Source organism: Camelus bactrianus, chromosome 6, assembly GCF_048773025.1.
Source record: "Camelus bactrianus isolate YW-2024 breed Bactrian camel chromosome 6, ASM4877302v1, whole genome shotgun sequence".
In the NCBI taxonomy this organism is placed as follows: Eukaryota; Metazoa; Chordata; class Mammalia; order Artiodactyla; family Camelidae; genus Camelus; species Camelus bactrianus.
In genome coordinates this window covers 62,168,408-62,188,785 of record NC_133544.1, presented here as the reverse complement: position 1 = coordinate 62,188,785, position 20,378 = coordinate 62,168,408, and the positions used below count along the sequence as shown (strand labels likewise).

The window sequence follows — 20,378 nt, the reverse complement described above, 5'->3', positions numbered from 1 at the left end:
TGAGAAAGAAACCGGCCTGAGCAGAGAAGTGGAGGGAGAGCCCAGAGCATGCAGGGTCAGGGAAGCGGGGCAGGGGATGCTTCTAGAAGGAGGGGGTGGCCAACAGGATTACATGTTAGGGAGAGTTTGAGTAACAGAGGACTAGAAGATAGTGACATCAGTGACTCAGAAATCATGAGTGACCAGCTGAGGGCAATTTAGGTGGAGCAGCAAAAGCCACAGTTGACTTAAGGGGTGAGCAATCGGTGGTGAGCATAGATACTTGGCTCTAAAGGGGAGGAGACATGATGTTGACTAGCTGCGGAAGCACATAAAGCTGAGGATAGCTGTATGTCTACCACTGTTTCCATACCCACCTTCTCTTTGAGAGTTAAGAGACTTGAGTCTATCTAACTGCTAAAGAGAAGGAGTGAGTAGGGGGGGAGACGTTGAACATACAAGAAGGGGGAGAGGAAGAGAAAAGGGTATGTTTGCAGGACATGGAATCCATGACTGGTGGATGAAGATAGCCACCTTGACAGAAGAAAGGACACGACTTCTCCTGGGTCAGATAGGAAGACGGAGAGATGAGGAGGACGGTGAGTTTCCGGAGGTGGAGGTGGGAAGGGTTCCTCTCGGTGTTTCTGCTTTCTCAGTGATGTAGGAGTCTGCTGCTGGAGGTGGGGACAGAGGTGGAGGGGTAAAAATTTTAAGGAGAGAACAGAAGGCTTCATTTGGATTCCGGGGAAAATGAGGAAAGAAGATGGCAAAGGAAAGCACGGAAGAATTGCCTGGAGGATTGAGGACCAGGGGTGGCTGGAGACCAGGGATTTAGATCCACAGCTAATTCTTCAGCGGGACTCCTCTCTGTAGGAATCAGCTGCCAGGGCGTGGGCGTAGGGAAGGCGGACAGTTGGATTCTATTCTTAGGATCCTTTAAGTCCTAGGAGATTTTTGTGCCTGGAGAGGAACACTGGCTACCATCTGTGCTGTATTTATTGTTTGTTTAATATATTTACTTCATAAACCTACTTAAGCAAAAAACGTCTAAATATTTAAACACCATTTATATAACCAACAAGTCAAAATCTACACATTTTACAAATCAAATTATTTAAACATTGGTTGCAAACTTAAATCCCCCTACACATTTCAGTAGAATCGCCGGTATAATATGTCAGCTTCTCTAAAAGCATAAACATTTTGGTAAAGCACATACATTTTGCAAGGATTATAAAATGTATTACACCTACACTTAAACTCATTATAAAAATGGGTTTGTAGACCCAAGAGGACACTGTCTCAGTTCAGAACAATTTTTGAATTTGGATATACAAAAGAGGAGTATTATCTCGGTGCAGATGAAGTTTTGGGTTTAATCAGTGAATTCTTGGTTGGGACCTGGACACTGCTTTTACCTTCTAAGACGATGGAACTCTGAGACAGTGTTTATCCTATATATCTTGGGAAATTTCAAGCCCACACCTTTTCCATGTATTAAGCACACTGTAACCGGATGTTTTTTTCTTTAAATGACGTCATCTTTAAATTTAATGACTGTGATATGCAGATGTCCCAAAGATATCCATGCCTGAATCCCTGGAACCACTGAGTAAGTTGTGTTTAATGCCAAAGGGACATTTTCATATGTAATTAAAGTTATAGGCCTTAAAATAGATAGATTATCCTGGTTTATCTGGGTGGCCCAGTCTAATCACACTAGTCCTTAAAATCAGAGAATTTTCTCCACTCAAGTCAGAGGCATGGCAGAAGGGTAGGTCAGAGATTCAAACTGTGAGAAGGACTTGGTCTGACATTGTTAACCCGAAGACTGATAGTCAGGGACCTCAATCCTACAACCACAAGGAACTGATTTCTGAATGTGCTTGGGAGTGGACTGCACCATTTCAGTAAGGAAGGCAGCCCTGCTTACACTGGCTCTTGACCTAATAAAATCCCAAGCAGAATCCAGTCATGCTGTGCTGGACTTCTGACCCACAGAAACTGTAAGATAGTAAATAGGTCAAAGTTGTGTTAAGACACTAACTTTGTTGTAATTGTTTTACAGCAATAGAAAACTAATACAATAACTTTACTGCCATTATTGTATAAATTCATCTAGCTCATTTGCATTTATAAAAAACTTCCCCAATAGCCCTGATATGGTTGCTTTCCCCAATATCCCATCTCCTCTTCTTCTTCTTATGTGACTCCCGATTTTTAGCTAGGCATGGCTGCCTGGACTAAAGACTCTGTTTCCTAGCCTCTCTCCCTTGCCTGGTGTGGCCAGGTTGTGACTAAATGCTAGCCAGTGAGATGCAATCAGAAATGTTGGGTGGGGAGGAGGGTATAGCTCATTGGTAAACTGCATGCCTAGCATGCGTGAGGTCCTGGGTTCAACCCCTAGTACCTCCACTAAAAAAATAAGTAAATAAACATAATTACCTCACCCCACTCCCAGGGAGAAAAAAAAGAAAGAGACAGAGAGGAAGAGAGAATGCAGAATCTTAACTAGGAAACAAGATACATGGTTTATGGTCATAGTTCTATTAGTAAATCATGCTGTGATCCTAGACTTCCCTCATTGTACATTCAAATAAAATAATCGAAAAAAAAAAAAAAAAAGAAGTGTTGGGTGCACCTTTCAAAAAGTTTCTTTAAAAGGAAATGGGTGTGCCCTTTCTTCTTTCTTTCTTCCTGGGGGCTGTAAGGCTGATGTAATGGTTGGAGCACAAGGAGCCATCTTGGGTCAGGAAGTGATATGCTAAAGATGGTAGAACACCAAGAAAGGAAACTGGGCTGTGATGATCATAAAACTGCCATCCATCTCTTGACCCTTTATTTGCAGGTTCTTCTATGTGAGATAGAAATAATCCATTATCTTGTTCAAGCTATTATGATTTTGTGTTTTATTGTCACTGTAATCTCCTTATAATTAGTAGGGTAGTATAGAAGCTCTCTTTCTAAGAGATGATGGATCAGGTTTGAGCAGTGGCCGTTATCTTTTGGATGTTTGACTAATTCATCATCATGTAACACACTGTTGGACTTTCTTCCTAGTTGTAACGTATGACCAGATGGTGCCAATCAGTCTCTTTCATTCTTGGTAAAGTTCCAGTTTTTTTCTGGAATCACTCACAGTTCTCTGTATCCACCCTTCCCTACTTATGCAGATAAAGAAAAATAAATGTATTTTATGAATAGATAAAATATCTGCTATATTATGTTTATACTCTTTTACTTACCAAAATTAACTAAAAATATTCTATTATATTAATACTTCACATAGTATATTAACTACCTTTTTGCATATTTTACAGTGACTTTTTCCTTTTTGAAAATCACAAGAGTCATGGATTTTAAAAATTCACCTTGTTCCAATTAACTGTACTATTTTTCTTTTGATTATCAAATTGTCACAGAATGTCAGTTAGGAGCCTATAAAATTGGTTCCTTTGCCTTCTCATCTCTAAGCTGTACATTTAAAAAAAGTATCCTTGCTTTTTGTCTTCAATAACATGTTCCATGCCTAGAGTTATTTATGGCTCTATTCTTCAAAAAACCCTGAGTCCTTTTAAAAGTGAGTAATAGTTGAGGCAAAGATCCAGGTGCTAAGAATGCATATCAGATTTTTCCTGATGTTTCTATGCTACTTTAGTGACAAAGTTTGAAAAAGTTATTTCTTTTGAAAACCACAAATTCACATTGGTATTTCCTATTTAACTCAAGCACTACCAAATCCTTTTTTATTTGACTCTAACATATAGTGACATTTATTTTCTCTACAACATATCTTCTTGTACCCTATAAGCCCTGAACCAAATTGTAATGGCATCTTCTCTCTTTAGTGATCCTACAGGGTCTCACTGATCACTATTCTCTACTTTATTGGTAGATTTGTCCATGCTGGGCCAATGGGACAGACAGGTGAGACAAAATTTATAACACTGGCAGGAGAGTGGTTGAAGGGGTGAGTCATGGAATCCAAGGTAATCGGACTTTTAAGAAGGAGGGTAAGACAGTACAGATCAGGAGAAAGAAGAAAGGTGATGGGATAGTGTTGAGCAGGTACAGTGAAGGTCACTGAGAGAGCTGGGAGGAAGGAAGTGGTGCTCAGAGCACGGAGCGATCATAGTTCTGACTATAAAGGTGGACCAGTTCCAGGAGGTAGCGGTCACTGATGTGTTCCATACCTGGAGATCTATACTTGCCCACGTGTGACTGACCTCCATCACCAGCCTCCAAAGGCAGCTCTATATAACCACTCTCGGCCAAAGCAAACATACACACCCCGTGTCCTGGGTGGGGAGGTGAGGGCCAGAGTCCATCTGGGATTTGAGACAGGCACCGGGTTCACTGCCTGCTGGCTGCCCCAAGGTACATGAAAAATATGTACTGTGTTTGGGCTGGGCGCATGTCCCCTTCTTGCTGCCACAGCCACAGGCTCCAGGCTGCTCTGTGGACCTCCCCACACTCCTTCTACTGGTTGAACCTCCCGTCCCAGCCCACACACTGCTGGCTCAGCTTCTAACTGTGCTGGCTGAGATCTGTGACGCTGGCACTCCTCACAGGAAGGAGCCTGCAGAGCACACTGAGGCTGGTCCATCTGGTCCCCTGTAGGTGCCTGTCAGGCTCACCTGTACCACCTGTTCCCAAATAGCACTGAGCAGGAAGCTTGAGTTGGGGATGGGGGCAGGAGGAGCAGAGTCTGCAAAGTAGCGCCTGCCTCCCTACCTGCCAAACCCTGCCCTGACCCTAGGGCAGCTGGCAGAAGGAGATGCAGTGGGAGGCTGGGAGGCAATTGTGGGGGTGGAGTAAGAGGGGCAGGTCCCGAGACACCACAGCTCTACTCTTCATCTTAGATGTATGGCACAGGGCCCCATGCAAGGAGGTGGAATATAGGCAGCCAGAGGGAGCCCCTCTCCCACCCTAAAGGTGCTGCTTCTGGGGCAGGAGAGGGCAGAGGACAGAAGTCAGGGCCTAGATTACCATCCTTGAAAGGCTAGAGTCCTCAGAGTGGGAAAATGAGGAAACCAGAGAAGCTGGAATATTTCCAGCCACCCAGCAGGTTCCCTCGACGCAGGCGCAGAGATACCCGGTCCCCAGGGTCCAGGGGCAGGAGCACAGAGCTGGTGGCTGCCTCCCGGGTCACGTCAGGGTCATTGGCAAAGGCTGAGATGACAGGCCATGTGTTCAGCATCAGGCTCACCTGAGGAGGGGAGCCCAGTCAGCACCTCTCCCAGCCCTTGTCTCAGGACCCCCACTTTTCTGAGAGCTTCCTCCTTTCTCTCCAGCCCCAGAGGGACACTCTGGAACCTGGGAATCTGGGGCTCAGCACACTCTCCTGAGAGGGCCGGGGGTGGGGGGGCGATGTTGAACTCTGCACCTCCTTAACACTCTCTGCCAGGCAGGCCCTTTCCTCCTTGCTTCTGGGCTCCACAGGATGCAGGTCAATGGAGGTCTACCTGAGGGTCAGCTGGGCTCCACTTATTACCCTCCCCCACCTCCAGAGCTGGGGATGGGGCAGGGCTTAGTGTTCAGTTCACCTGAACGGTTTGGCGGTTGTACACCTTCACCACATGGAACCGGAAGCTGTAGACACCCCGGACAGGGGCCACGAAGGAGCCCGAGGTCCGGTCAAAGCCACCGCCCTCGTTCACCAGGACCTGTGGGAAGTAGACCCTTGCTGAGTGGGGCTCAGGGATGCCTGGGGCCTCAGGGAAACCTCAGAGTTGGGGGAAGGGACAGTGAGTAAGGAAAGGAAGGAGTGGCAAGTAGACTCAGGAATGCACGGATTCAAAAGAAATGGTGAGAAAAGTCAAGGAGGGTGTGATGGGAGTGAAGGGAAGGGAGACAGGCAGTGGGGCTTGGGGACAACTGGCCACAGCAGGGGGTGTTTCCTTAGCAGCAGAGCGGGCTTGGAGAGCGATTCCAGGTCTTTGCAGGGTAGGGGGATTACCTGGTCGAAGTAGATGGCCCCACTGGTGCCGTTGCCAATCTCTCCTGCTGGCTCATGGTGGTGGCTTCGGACTGCAGCAAATGCCACTCTTCCAGGGGGCGCCTCCCCCAGGGCTGCTCCCCCGGCACCCCCTGCAGCAGCTCGGCCAGGCTCACAGACCACCAGGCATTCACCTTCCAGGAGAACTGGCTCTGTCCCTTCCTGGGCCGACCCGGCCCTCAGGGCAAGAAGTGTCAGGGCCAAGGGCAGCCCGGGGCTGAGTAAGGGACCTGGTGGCCAGTATCGCTTTGCTCCCAGCATGGCTGAGTGGCTCTGTGACCCACAAGCCTTCTCTTTCTGTTCCTTGGTTTGCCCTTCTCTCCCCTAGGCTCTAACCACCCCACACCCTGCTTCTCAGCTCTCTCTCTGGGACTCACTGTCACCTGGTCTTGGCATCTCCCTCTCCATACCTCTCTGTGCCCCAAGATTCTGTCTTGCCTCTCACTCCTGCTGTCACTGCAGTTCCCTCCTCCTTGGCAGGGCACAAAATGACAGCAGTTGGGCTCTGGGAGGGAGAGGAGAAACGAGGCAGCCAGACAGGAGGGCTACAGCCAGAACCCCAGGGCAGCCCCTCCCAAGAGCACTGGAGGCTGGAACTGGGATCACAGAGAACACGGGTGTATGCCTGAGAATGTGTGTGCGTGTGTGCATATGTGTGAGTGTGTGCATATATGTGAGACAGTTCCTGCAGCCTCTTCCTCCTCCTCACTCCTCCCCTCTTCAGAATCCCTCCTAGCAGCCTCTTTCCCTCTTTTCTTGTTGGAAACAAGAGTGTCCTAGTGTATTCCCCACATTTGTTTTGGTGGAAAGTGCTTGGGCCAACAGTGTCACTATCCTGTGACCCTGGGCCAGTCTCTTTCTTTCCTTGGTCTTCCGTATCTTCATCCGAAGGGACAGGATTAGTCCCTTTAAGGCCCTTTCACCTCCGACTCTCAGTTAGTGGTTCCCCGTTCCTGAGAAACAACTGTGCGGAGCCACCGAAAACCCAGAGGAGCGGGGAGAGCTGACCCTCAGGCTTGGAGCGAGAGTCGGTGACGACAGCGGGCGAGGGGGCGGGGCCGCGGCGGGGCCGGAGGCCGGGGGAGGGGCCGGAGGCCGGGGCCAGGCGGGGGCGGGGGCGGGGGCCGGGGCCGGGGGCCCGGGCAGGGGGGCGGGGAGCAGCCAGCTGCTGGCGGGGGCGGGCGCGCGCCGAACCCCGTGCAGGCCCAGCCCCGGGAGGGGCCCAGCTGACTCCGCCCCGGGCCAGGAAGTGACTCAAAAAACTGTTCGTGATGTGGGGAAGAGAGGTCCCTGTTGGGTGAGGAATCGGGAAGGCCCGCCCAGATTCGGGCCCCCCGCCCTTCTTCCCTGGGTCGGGGGCGCGGGCGAAGCTGGGGCCGGCGGGCACCGAGCGGCGCCGGCGGGACTGAGTCCGCAGCGGGCGGCGAGGCGGGTAGGCGCGCTCTCCCCCGCGCCCGGGCCTGGGACCCCGAGGTCGCAGTGCAGAGCGCAGTCGGGGGGCGGCGGCCGCCAGCGGCTGTGGGCGGGGCCCGGCCCGGCCCCTGGGCCCCTAGTGGGGCGCGTGGCGCGACCAAGGGGTGCAGCAGACGGCGGAGGGAGGGGGAGGGATGGGAGTGGCTAGACCTTGGAAATGGCTGACAGGGGACCCCAGAGGACAGCCCAGTTCAAGCCCCAGTGAGGATTCATGTTTAAGAGGCCGTGTTGGACCCAGAAATTGCGGAGACCCTGAGCAGAGGGACTCTTTAGTCATCCATCGACTCCGGGCCTCCAGACCGAGCTGGATCCCCCCACCCTTCCTGCTCAGGGCTGTGGTTATTATTTTCAGAAGGCCAGACAGCCTTGTTTGTCCATGACTTCGTCTCCGGAGAGAAGGCCCTCGTGTCCAGATAATCTGACATTCCCCTCCTACCCCCAAGATGGACTTAAATACCGGTTACCTCCGGTGTTGTTTACCAGATTGGTAACTAGATGCGACCTGTTGATAGCTGGTGTAGGCCAGGAGACCAAGATTCGGGTTGAGGTGACGTCGATGCTCAGAGCTGCCCTTTCCCCCTTCCAGGGCTGGGCAGCCAGGCAGCCATGCCTACCTGGGGGGCTGGCTCCCCGTCCCCTGACCGCTTTGCCGTGTCTGCGGAGGCCGAGGACAAGGTGCGGGAGCAGCAACCCCATGTGGAGCGCATCTTCAGGGTGGGGATGAGCGTCCTCCCGAAGGACTGCCCTGAGAACCCTCACATCTGGCTGCAGCTGGAGGGCCCCAAGGAGAACGCCAGCAGAGCCAAGGTGAACGCCTCTCCCTGACCTTTCCAGGGAAACAATATCTCCCTCCCTCGAGGCAGAAGAGAGGAGGGGTTGGGGAGGATCTAAACTCCTTGCTTGTCTCCCTGGCCCTGAGCTTTGAGGAACTTCCAGACCAGCTCTGTTTGTCTCGAGTTTTGGTTTCATTTCTGCTGTTATGACCCAGGTTCTGCCAGGGCTTGGAGATAAGTGATTCAGTTCACATCAGTTTATACTCTTTGGGAGAGTAGAGATAATCTGGTTGGGCAAGCAGGCCCCACCAAGGAATTCTCTGTGCGGTGGGAGGCCACATTGCTTCCTTTGGAGTTAGTCAGGGCTTTCAGTAAAGGCGCCACCACCAAATGTCATTCTTATGGTCCTAGTTTAAGTTTCCTTATCTACAAAATGTGAATCATAACGTCATAGCATAATCTCACTGTGATTGTGAATGAGGCAAAGCATGTAAAACATGAGTTCAGTAAAAGTTAGCCATGATGATCATTATGATGGAATAATACACATACACACACATAAATGTTTAGAATAGAGCCTTTTAACCAATTAATTATAACAGTATCTTGAATCAAGATCTAAACGGAAATTTAGCCACAGACTGTCAGCTGAAAAGGGAAAGAAGTAAATTTCTTAATCCCCTTTTAACCCCCACCTTTGTCAGGATCTGCAGGGCTCTGTTGCTCTGCCCAGGCATCCCAGAGCTCAGGGGAGAGCAGTGGGCCTGAAAGGGCTACTGGACCCCTTAGGATTCCAGCAGTCTCCTTTTTTCCCCCACCCCCTCCTCTCTTTCCCCCAGGAGTACTTGAAGGGTCTCTGTAGCCCGGAGCTGCAGAATGAAATCCACTATCCGCCCAAACTGCACTGCATCTTCCTGGGGGCACAGGGCTTCTTCCTCGATTGCCTGGCCTGGAGCACATCAGCCCACCTGGTGCCTGGGGCGCCCGGCTCACTGATGGTCAGCGGCCTGACTGAGGCCTTCGTCATGGTCCAGAGTCGAGTGGAGGAGCTGGTGGAGCGGCTGAGCTGGGACTTTCAGCTGGGGCAGTCTGCTGGAGCCTCTCAGTGTGCTGGAGTGCTGAGAGACTTCTCTGCCCTGCTGCAGTCCCAGGGGGATGCCCACACCGAGGCCCTGCTGCAGCTGCCCCTGGCCGTCCAGGAGGAACTGCTGAGCCTGGTGCAAGAGGCATCCAGGGCGCAGGGGCCCCAAGCCTTCCCCTTCTGGGAGCCGGGGAGCCCTGGCCTGCTGGGTGCTCAGCAGCAGGGAGTCAGGGCTCCCCTGAGTGAAGGCAGGGAGTCCCTGGACACAGGACCTGTAGGGTGGCAAGAGTCAAGGGGAGAGAGACATGCTATGGAGAAGGAGGGAGCAAAGCAGAGTGGTCCCAGGGAGATGGATTTGTGGCGGAAGGAGCTGCTCGGGGAAGAGGCCTGGGAGAGACAAGTGGCCTTCAGGTCACAGTCAGGGGGAGGAGAGGCAGGGCAGGCAGGGGCCTTGAAAGGGAAGGCCCTGGGGAAGGAGGGGCTGCCCCAGGAAAGAGGAAGGTTCTGGGTCCAGGGTGAGCCTCCTGGTGCCCAGGGCCCCTGTCAGAAGGCAGCTCAGCTCCGGGGAGCCTCCCTCCTCCAGCGGCTCCATAATGGGAAAGCCTCACCACCAAGAGTGCCCAGCCCCCCACCTGCACCCGAACCCCCGTGGCACTGTGCAGACCGAGGGGACAGAGGAGACAGGGCAGAAAAGCAGCAGGCCATGGCTCGAGGTCGGGGGTCTCCGTGGAAACGAGGCACCCGGGGGGGCAACCTGGTGACCGGCACACAGCGTTTCCAGGAGGCCCTCCAGGACCCTTTCACCCTGTGTCTTGCCAATGTGCCCGGCCAGCCAGACCTCCGCCATATTGTCATTGATGGCAGCAATGTGGCCATGGTGTGAGTACCCGGTCGGCCTGAGGGTCCTGGGGAGGGGGATGAGATGGGCAATTTTCTTCACCTCGGGGACATGTGCTGAGCGGGGGACAATCCAGCCAAGCTGCCAGGCCCCTCCTCTGGAGCCCCAGAGTGCTGACCCCTTCCCCCTGCAGGCATGGCCTCCAGCACTACTTTTCCAGCCGGGGCATTGCCATTGCCGTGCAGTACTTCTGGGACCGAGGCCACCGCGACATCACCGTCTTTGTGCCTCAGTGGCGCTTCAGTAAAGATGCCAAAGTCAGAGGTGAGTTGGGCCTGGACATTAGTGTCAGGGGATGAGCCCTGCTTCCATCTTGAGGATAACCCCGTTGTGCACCTCTGTTTCTCTAGAGGGTCACTTCCTGCACAAGCTGCACTCCCTCAGCCTGCTCTCTCTCACTCCTTCCCGGGTCTTGGATGGCAAGAGGATTTCCTCATACGACGACAGGTACTTGCTTCTCTCTTGGCCACAGGCTTGATATTCAGGGAGCCCAGAGGGAGAGACAGAAGCTCCTGCCCCTTCACACTGTCTCTAAGCCTGAGTCGAAGGAAAAGGGCCAGTGTCTCCTACGACTGGGGAGGTAAACCTGCCCTGCAGGCAGAATGAGATGGATGGTGGACAACTGTGTTTATCCATTCATTCATCCTTCACTTTTCACTCGTTGAACTAAACGATGCCTTGTGTGTATATAGTGCCTTACTGCCTAGAAAATACTGGTTTAATGGAAGGATGGGAAAGCTGATGACATGAATAGCTGACAAATGCCTCTTAAAACCCAAATGTCCAAACACAGAGAGAAATTCCCCCACCTTCTGGAAAGACCAGAATAAATGTTCAAAATAATAACAAATGAAGAAATGCAATCCATGAATAATAAGATTGTACAAAACATGGTATATTAAAAGACATACTGAAAGCTCCCTGGACTTAGACTTGGAAGATTTGAATTTGAGTCTCAAGTTTCACAGTCATTGACTATGGACCAGTCTCTTAGTGGATTAACCTCTTTGTCTCAGAGTCCTCTTCCATTCATTCCTCCTCCTTGTGAGTGTCAAAAGAAGCCAAGTTATGTGCTTGCTGCCTTAGTCCATGCTAGGGAGGAGGACTGTGATATTCCTTAGTTTTTCACGGACCCATCAAATGTGGCAGAGGGTCTCACCTCTCTCATCCAGAAACAGAGACAGAGGGTAAGAGTGGTTAACTCCCTTGGCAAAGGCTACGAAGTGGCAAAGGGAAAATGAGAACCTAAAGCTGCCAGATGGTTTAAATGAAAAACACGGAGCATATTCCCTTCCCAGCATGTAAGCGGTGTGGGAGATGGGCGGATTTTAAAAGCTAACCAATTAAAACAATGTACAGTGACAAGTTCTCTATTCTCCAGGACTTTCAGGTTTAAATATAAAGACTAGTTTCCAAACTGTAGTGGTTATATATTTTGTCTTTTCAAATACTTCACTTTTACTCCCCAATGGGTAAATGATATTCTCCAAGAAGGCAGGGCACATTCTGCCGATGTTACTCTGTTTTATGTCTGGATTTCACAGGTTATCCAAGATGTGGAACCTTCTTTCCATGCCAGCATTGGCATAGAGTTAAAACTGAAAATGGAGTCAGTTGTAATAAATCTTAAAGGCATGTGTCTGTACAGTTGTGTAGGTCCTGGTAGGCAGACAGCACAATATGAATTTGGAATTTTGCCTAATTGCGCGAATAAGCACAGTGGTGCAGAGCGCAGGCCTACGGAATACTGTGTGTGGAACAATATGGATGTAACACGATAACAGTAAAATATGCTGAACTTGAAAATACCTTTTGTACTTTGTAAGATACCATATACATTTATCTGTCATCTCTTTAATTTGTTTCCTGTACAAAAACTCAGAATCAGACATCTGTTACACCAAATCCTGATTATTAGGCCCCTCTATACCACACTGTCTTTCAAACACTGACTGCCCACTTAGCACTAGGGGCATGGCCTGCCGAAGGAGGCAGGAATGCAAGGAATCAGGGAAGACTTGATTCTTGACTTCAAAGAGCCCAAAGAAACTGTCAATCAAACACTACAGAATTTGGAGGAAAGGGATCCCCTTTCTGGCTGGGGTTTTGTGGGAAGGCAGGGATTTGAGAGCTTTTTGTCGATTGAGAAGGACATGGCATGTGTTGGATCTCTTGGTTTCTAAACCTGCTAGAAAGGACTCATCTCATGAGTCCTGCCCACGTCCTGTGGAATCCTGTGGGGTGACTAAAGGGGGCCCAGGCATCTGTTTTTTGGAAGTCATCCTGGTGATTCTGTTCATCTGTGAGGTTTGGGAAACATCTTCCAGATGGAGGGAACAGTTTGAGAAACACGAAGGTCAGACAGCACAGGGCATGTTTGGAGAACAGGGTGTAATCTGATCATTGATTCTGGGAGGAGCTGAGAGTACATTAGGGAGTATGGGGAGATATAAGGCCATAGGGTGCCTTGGAGCTCGGTTCTAGGAGGCCTTGGGTGCCATGCCTGGGCACGTGGAAATTTTCTATAAAGGGCAAGTATGGAAGACTTCTGTGTAGGGGAGCATGTTCTCTTGGGGAAGGACAGGAGAGACTGGAGGGTAGTGAATGGCTAGGGGCAGGGGACCTCCTCAATTGCTATGTCCAGGTAGCTCAGGTGGTGATGGTTGGACTGGAAAGGGAGAGGGCAGAGTGGAAGGCTTTCCAGCGGAGGAGCATGATAGATTTGTGACTGATTGGTGGGGTAGGGTAGAAGAAGAGAGCCAGAGCTGGATCTTTCTGTCTCTTACTAACAAGGCAGAGAGTGTTTGGTGGAGGACTGTGGTGACCAGAGGGGATGCTAATGGCGGACCACGTTTCATTGTTTCCTTTCTAACCCCTGGCACCTGTATCCAGTCAGTCACCTGGTGGCTGGGTCAAGGTGAGGGGCCCAAATCTCTGTCTCCAGAAGTGCGTCATCAGAGTCAGTAACACTCTTTGGGGTTGGGACCTTGGAGAATCCCAATGTGGCCGCTGTGGTTTTTGAGACAGGTTCATGGTGAAGCTGGCTGAAGAGACCGATGGGATCATCGTCTCCAACGACCAGTTCCGGGACCTGGCGGAGGAGTCCGAGAAGTGGATGGCAATCATCAGAGAGCGGTGAGGGAGCCCTCCCCTGAGAACAGGGCACGGACTCAGACCTTTCTCTAAAACCAGCTCTGCTCTGCCACCGGGTGAGGACTCTGGGAAGGGGCTGATGTTGCTTTGTGAAGGACGGTAGCTGGCCGCTTCTGGTGGTGTTGGTCTTGGCTGTCTGGGAGGTGGGCAAGGGCCCCTCTCTGACCACACGGTCTCCGTCGCCTATCCAGCCTGCTGCCCTTCACCTTCGTGGGAAACCTCTTCATGGTGCCTGATGACCCGCTGGGGCGAAACGGCCCCACACTGGATGAGTTTCTGAAGAAGCCAGTCAGGTAATGTCTCAGACTCTCCTAGGCAGCCCCTAGCCCTGGCCCTGGCCCTGCAAGGGCCATACAAGTCTGGAGGACTGCGGGAAGAATGACCTCAACCTGGGCCCGCTTTATTCTGTAGTTCAAGTTGCCTTAGGCTGGGCCTTTCATGGCTTCCCAGGGAGTCCTGATGCAGACCCTCCTGGCTGGGAGGGGAGCTTCTGCTTCCTGTTTTTCCTAATTAGTGCGTTGGGTGGAGTTATTTGGAAGATGGTTGCTTCTACTTACAGCCAGTTGTGTTGAGCACTCCCTCTGCTGGACACAAAGTGATTAATTTATTAGGCTAGAACTAGCGGCAGGTTCACCTTCCGGGTTCCAAAGGAACGGTCTATCTTCCCTTCCGAAGTGGGTTGATACTGCCACTCAGCGGTCAGTTCTTGGAACTGCAGGGTCGCGCCCCATAGCTAGGACTAGGCAGGGCAGTTAACTGGGAGTGGGGGGCTGGGGAGGCCCACTGGACTCTAATTTTCCTCCCCAATGCTCATCAGCTCTTCCTGGGTTCTCTGCTTCTTCCCAGGGCACAGGGGTCTTCTAAGGCTCAGCATTCCTCCAGGGGCTTTGCAGAACCTGGTAATCAGCAGCAGGGGAGAAAAGAGGAGGAAAAAGGCAGTGCTGGCATTCGGAAGACGCGGGAGACAGAGCGGCTCCGGCGCCAACTGCTGGAAGTGTTCTGGGGCCAGGATCACAAGGTGGACTTCATCCTGCAGCGGGAGCCATACTGCCGGGACATTAACCAGCTCTCCGAGGCCCTGCTCAGTCTCAACTTTTGAGCCTCACGTCTCTGAGTGGCTGCCACCCCATCAGCTTCAGCCTCACCCAGCTCAGCTCATTCTGTGAGGGTCCCTCTGCTGCTCAGACCCTGACCCAGACTCACCCTGAGTTGGTGCTTTGGGTCAGGGAAGCACTGAGTTAGAGCATTTGTGGTGTGGGGAATGCTCTTGCCTGGGGCACTTTGGGGACAGGTCCAGAAGTGACCTGATCTCTTCTTGAGCCAGGACCTCAACCAGCTCTCAGGAGGTTCTGCTCAGTTTTAACTTCTCAACCTTGCCTTATGCAGGGTTTCTGTAGGGAGTGGGGTCTGCTGGAAAGGGTGGGTCCTGGAGATTGGGACGGCCGGCCCCTCCTCCACGTTGAGCTGGGGATGGAGGCTAGGGAGGCTAGGGTGGGCGGGAGGGGAATGTGGAACAGGTGACAAGGAAGCTAAGCCTTTCCTCCTCTTGGCTCCTGCTCTGATGGCCAGAGGACAGGACGCTTCCCAGTCCTGGCTGGGCTCCTGGGCACATCGAAGGGAATGCTGGGCCCTGGAAAGGCTAGTGTTCTGGGGTCTGGGTCACACTGGGGCAGCAGGGAGCTGGTGGAGAAGGCAGAGGGAGACTTGGCTTCTGGTTTCAGCTCTTCCTGTCTGTGACCTTGATTGATCTTGGTCTTTACTTCTGCCTACGAGGGTAAAGGGTAAGAATGCCTGTTGGGAGGAGAGAGGAGAACACAGAGGAAAGCTCCTGGGAGGAAAGGTACTTGGACCAAGTCTCAGGTGTGTCTGTGGCTGCACAGGTGTCCTAACCAAAACCTCCTCTTTCCCCAGGGCCTGTGCCCTAGATTTGAACACTGCATCCTCAGTATAATGTGCCCTGTAATGGCTGCATCCCTTTGGGCAACCCCCCAAATCCACATTTACAGAACAGTTAATTAGGGGTGGCTGTTGGCATTACCAGAATACTCTCAGGGTTCGTTCCTATCAATGGCAGCTCTCCTGTTGCATTCAGGTGTTTACAGATGAACGAATGTGTCAGAAAGTCCCCAGTCCCCGGTTACCGCACTTGCTCAGGCATTGAGCATTCAGCAAACCGATGAAGCCATGCTCTGTGAGGACAACGTTCATGTGCTCTGACCCTAGTGTTTTCTCTACCAAACACATATGTTGCATAAAGCAAAGCCCACTTCTGCTCTCTCTGTGTGTGTATGGGGATGGGAGGATGTATAGAGGTTGTAGCTAGAGGAACCAATTATCTGGAGTAAGAAAACCCAAGAATCAGTCAGAAGGTACCTGACTGGCCACCAGACCAACTGCTGTCACATCTGGACACTCTCTCTCCACCCTGATTCCTATAAGTCATTGTCCTGTATCTGCTTGAAGTCCTCCTGTGCCAGGGAGTTTCCTGCCTCTGAGGCAGCACAGCCAGCCTTGGACAGTATTAGTTGTCCTTCCTTTAGTGCAGCCCCCAATAGGCTTTTCTGTTACTTCTGTCTTTGGGACTGGTCATTCCCTCAGGAACAGTACAGAGCCAGTCAACTTCCTAGAGGGTCCAAGACCAGATAAAGAAGTGGAACAAGTGCCCCTGAGTTCTGTGCTGTCTGGGCCCTGCAGCAAGTCCCTGGGCATGGTCCTTTTTTAGGCTCTGACTTCTGTTCCCTGAATGGCATAGGGAGTTGAGTTGAAATCACCCCAGATCCTTGTTAGCAGCAGCTAGCATTCAGAGCTGAATGATGATGGAGAGGGTCCCTGGCTCCCAGTGTCATCGCCCCCTGCCCCTCAGTGGTGATGATCATCACTATTCTGCTAGGCTGGGGGCAGGTGTGTTGGAGAGTGGGTGGTTGGGGAGGTGACAGTGACTCAAAGACAACACAGTCCCCTCAGAAGAAAGGAGATTGATTAATATGGCCTGAATTGGGGGCCAGAAGAACTACTGGTCAAGCTATGGCAGCTACCAGGGTCAATAAAAAGGGACAGAGTCGTTGATGAACACTTTTTTTCACCTGATAGGGTTGAGTTTGTTGTTTTGATAGGTTTCTGCATCTTTAACTTCCAATGCTGGTGGGTGTGCAGCGGACTAGAGGTATGTTCTGCCCTTTGATGCTGAGGACCCTGGTTGACTGAAGTGGCCCCAATCAGATGAGAGGCCAGTCCTTAGCTTCTGACAGTCTCAAGCTTTGCACAGCTTTGTCCTGCTGCAGCTTGATGAACTGGGGCCAGCGTGTGATGGCTTTACCAAGTCACTGCTGTCCGGGGACAGGTTGGAGGCTGTCCTAGACTTGGGCCTTGTCTCTTCCTCTGCTGGTATCCTGATGGCACTGTGTGAACAAGTGTGCAGGGTGACCACAGAGCCCCCCGGAAATGATCGTCATTCCTCTTGTCATAACCTCGTGCCGCCAAACTTGTTTCCAGCTCTTTTGGCAGTGGAGGGCCCAAGAAGGGAGATGTGGCCTGTTATAACCTTCAAAATCCCCTGTAAAGGGAAGGATGACATTCCTTGAAGTAAATGTCAGGAGCACCTGGGCCAAAGAGATGAGCCGGAGCTAGTGAGGTAATTTACCTTTATTGCCTCAACTGCAGAACATTCTCTACACAGCAAAATGGAGAAACGGGGCAAGAACGGGACGCGCAGAGAAACCAAACTTGGAAATTCTTTTACCAGGAGCTGAGGAGGGTAAGGTCCCAACCTGATGAGATTGCAGCCTTGAAACTGAACAGTCTCTGAGTTAAATAAGGTGGGGCAACAGAACAATGAGAAAGAAAGAGGACTCCCTAAGAACCAGATGGTTCCAGGTCACAACCTCTGCCGACACCCGGTCTGACCAGGAAGCCTCTGCTGAGGAACAGGCCTCGGACCCTGCCACGAGCCTCCCCACTTAGGCTACGACTTCCTTCAAGGCAGCCCCCAGCTCTGGGAAGGAATACTGGTAGCCAGCGGCCAGTGTCCGCCGCGGGACCACCTTCTGGCCCTCCAACAGCATGACAGCACGTTCTTGCCCAAAGACAGCTCGGACCACGGGGCTTGGGAGAGGGATGAAGGCTGGGCGGCCCAGGGCTGCGCCTAAGGCCCGGGCAAACTCAGCATTTGTCGTGGTGGAGGCTGGAGCCACTCCATTCAGGACCCCTTGCACGTGGCTTGCTTCAAGGGCATGGACCAGGATTCCTGTCAGGTCCTTGATGTGGATCCAGGGGAAGAACTGGTGGCCTGAGCCGATGGGGCCGCCCAGGCCCAGGCGGAAGGGCAGCAGCATGTGACTGATGGCACCGCCCCCACGACCCAGCACAACCCCTACAGCAGGGGAAGGATGGTACAGGGTTCCTCTGTACTCGCCCTTCCTCACTCCTCCCCCATGCTGACTTGGCTCTATGGCAGGTGAGGGTTACGGCTCTCTGAGACATCCTGTCCTCCCATCTGCAGGTTAGCCAGAAGTGGTGGCATCCACTGTAAACTCAGTTCCCCTTATCCCCCCTCCCCTACTTCCCTAGACCAGAGAAGAGACATTCCAACCCTGTTGGAAACCCGGGCCCCTGCTTCTTACCAGAGCGCACCACCACTTGGCGTGTGGAATCTCCAGGAAGCCTGGCTGCGGCTTCCCATTTGGTTACGAGGTTGGAGAAAAAGTCAAAATCCCCTCCTGGGCTGTCCTCATCATATTCAGCAGTCAGGCTGGGCTGGTAGTAAGCTGCGGGTGGAAGAGTACTTGTTTGCCTTGGGGTGTCCTTTGGTCCCACCTGGCCCTCTGTGGTCAAGGCTCCCCTGGCCTCACCCTCCTTGGCCCTTGGGATCTCCCCATGGGAAGATAGAGACATGGATACATTTCCCTTGAGCTTTTCCATGAGCTGACCTGTTCCTGCCCTGAAGTAATTCGTATCTCTCTTTACAGGGCTAAGCTGAGAGGCTGCTAGAGTGCAGAAGTTAAAAACAAAGACATGGGTGCCAGGCTGCCTGAGTATTGATCTCAGCGCCACCATTTCTCAACTCTGTGACTTTAGGCAAATTACACAACCTCTCTGTGCAGAATTTTTGCATCTTTTAAATGGGGATAATAGTATCTACCTCCTAAGTTTCTTGTGAGGATGAAATGTAATATGTACAAAACACTTAGAAGAGTGGCTGATATGTATACACGATAATTGTCTGCAATCATTTGGTCCCAAAGGTGAAATACAAGAATCAGGAGTTCTGTTCCTAAAGGACTGTGCTGTGAGAAAAAAGGGACTTGAGGGTAGGTGGGATTTCTTCTGGGGCTGGGAGCACTGTCACTCCCCCCTCTTTCTCAGAGGGTCCCTGTTCCTCAATGACAGTACACAAAAGTCAGGAGAAGTATGCATGGATTGAGGGCCTGGGTAGTTCCTCTGCTTGGCAAAGACCAGGACTTTGGGGCCTGAGCCACCCCGTACTATGTACCCCCCTTTCCCTGGCTGGTCTAAAGGGTTGGTGATTTGGGGCATACCTACACCTGTGACTAAGACCCAGGCCTGGGGGGGTTGTGGGGCCTTGGCAATGGCTCTAGCCAGCATTTGGGTGGTCTCCAGGCGGCTGCTAAGAACTTCTTTTTGGAAAGCTTCATTCCACCTGCAGGAGAAACATAGGGGAAAATAAAACACTAACTACTTGCACACATTCTTCCCTCTCTTTCCCTGGGGCTCATCCATATCCATTTCTAGTAAAATATGCATTGTGGCTTAGACAAATGGTCTATTTCTCCTGTAGAGGGAAAAGGCACATCTATTTTGGGCATCCTGAGTTACAAGTGGGGACTAAGGTCCACTGGCTGAGTGTGAAGAAGGGCAGGTAAGTGTAGAGGAGCAGGGGTGGAGGGATAGCAGTCTGCGACATGGGTCCAGTTCTCAGTCTGGCAGCTCCATTCGCTGCAGCTCGCAGGTTCTGTCAGAGTCGGCCCTCTCCTCCCTCCGCTCTTAAGGTTATCAGCTTTAGAGCCTGGCTGACCTGCGGAGAGGGTTGAGGATGTTCTCTCCAGCCAGGTTGACGGCGGCATCGCAGCGGGGCAGCCCCGTCGTAGCAAGCTCATCCTGTGGGAGAAAGCACACAGTGCCCGCGAGCCACCCAACCAGGCCTTCCCCCCGGGGCTCCCAGAGTCTGGACATACCCACGTGATCCGATCGGGCCCTGGCTTTCGGGAGATCAAAGTCACTTTGTGGCCCCTGGCCTTCAGCAGCTGGGTTAGGGCTGTCCCAACGAAGCCCGTCCCGCCACCTGATCAGAAAATACAAGGTGTTTATCCTCCTGGGGGCGCCTTCCTTCCCGCACGGGGTGCCCTCCTCTGGTGCCATCCCATCTAACTCCAGACTTCTCCCCTCCTTCTTGCCCCCTCCCCGCGATGCAGAGATGACACAGGTCACAGGGCTTAGGGAGATTCGCCTTCTCCGGCTTGGAGGCCAAGGCCAAGTTGCCTGTGCACGAGACGGAACGGCCTCCTAGCCGTTAGTCTCTGGCTAATAGCTTCCTTTTATAAACCTGCCTCCTCCCACGCCCCCTTTCTGCCCTCCCTCACCCACTAGAACCCGCATAGCGACCACGACCTAACGCGCCTGCGCAAGGTTTAGAGTTTGCCTCCCCTAGAACGCGACTACGGCGTTTTTGCGCATGCGTCTTTAGGGAAGCGCGCTCAGGTGGCTGCGCGGGTAGGATTGAGACTGGGCGTGGCCTTGCCTGGCGACCCGGAAGAATTCTTGGAGAAGGCTGTGTATTTCATTGCAAGGAGTGGCGGGGACAAGGGCATGGGAGGCCGGGACAGGGAATAGACCGAGGGGCGAGGAAGGAAGGGGAGGAGGCGGAGTAGGGAAGGTTTGAGTGTGGGAAAAAACCTTTGACCTAAAACCCCAGGCTACTCCAACTGCCGAATTCTGGATGTTCATTCTGCTTGGTGGCTCAGGAGTATAAGAAGATCCGTCCAGTGCTACGATAGGTTTCTTTCTACC

General features: G+C 52.2%; 3 protein-coding genes across 4 annotated transcripts; 1 reads left to right on the top strand and 2 right to left on the bottom strand.

Annotated features, from left to right (window-relative positions):
- Positions 1-1,027: 1,027 nt before the first annotated feature.
- Positions 1,028-7,004, bottom strand: CBLN3 (cerebellin 3 precursor). The gene is made up of 3 exons (XM_010954795.3): positions 5,939-7,004; positions 5,526-5,645; positions 1,028-5,188 (listed from the first exon to the last, which is right to left on the bottom strand). Exons 1-3 carry the CDS (start codon positions 6,236-6,238, stop codon positions 4,991-4,993), a joined length of 618 nt encoding a protein of 205 aa, XP_010953097.1. The 5' UTR covers positions 6,239-7,004; the 3' UTR covers positions 1,028-4,990.
- Positions 7,005-7,137: 133 nt separating this feature from the next.
- KHNYN (KH and NYN domain containing) lies at positions 7,138-15,630 on the top strand. Of its 2 annotated transcripts, none has more exons than XM_074365705.1 (8): positions 7,138-7,274; positions 8,037-8,257; positions 9,063-10,183; positions 10,336-10,466; positions 10,553-10,649; positions 13,230-13,337; positions 13,547-13,648; positions 14,202-15,630. In XM_074365705.1, the coding sequence occupies exons 2-8, from the start codon at positions 8,057-8,059 to the stop codon at positions 14,452-14,454; spliced, it is 2,013 nt and encodes a 670-aa protein (XP_074221806.1). In that variant the 5' UTR covers positions 7,138-7,274; positions 8,037-8,056; the 3' UTR covers positions 14,455-15,630. The 2 variants fall into 2 exon arrangements, with proteins under 2 accessions (XP_074221806.1, XP_074221805.1); XM_074365704.1 differs by having other exon boundaries at positions 7,250-7,409.
- A 1,349-nt stretch (positions 15,631-16,979) lies between these two features.
- SDR39U1 (short chain dehydrogenase/reductase family 39U member 1) lies at positions 16,980-20,063 on the bottom strand. The gene is made up of 6 exons (XM_010954796.3): positions 19,952-20,063; positions 19,547-19,653; positions 19,387-19,469; positions 18,890-19,011; positions 17,975-18,118; positions 16,980-17,724 (listed from the first exon to the last, which is right to left on the bottom strand). Exons 1-6 carry the CDS (start codon positions 19,965-19,967, stop codon positions 17,312-17,314), a joined length of 885 nt encoding a protein of 294 aa, XP_010953098.1. The 5' UTR covers positions 19,968-20,063; the 3' UTR covers positions 16,980-17,311.
- Positions 20,064-20,378: the final 315 nt, after the last annotated feature.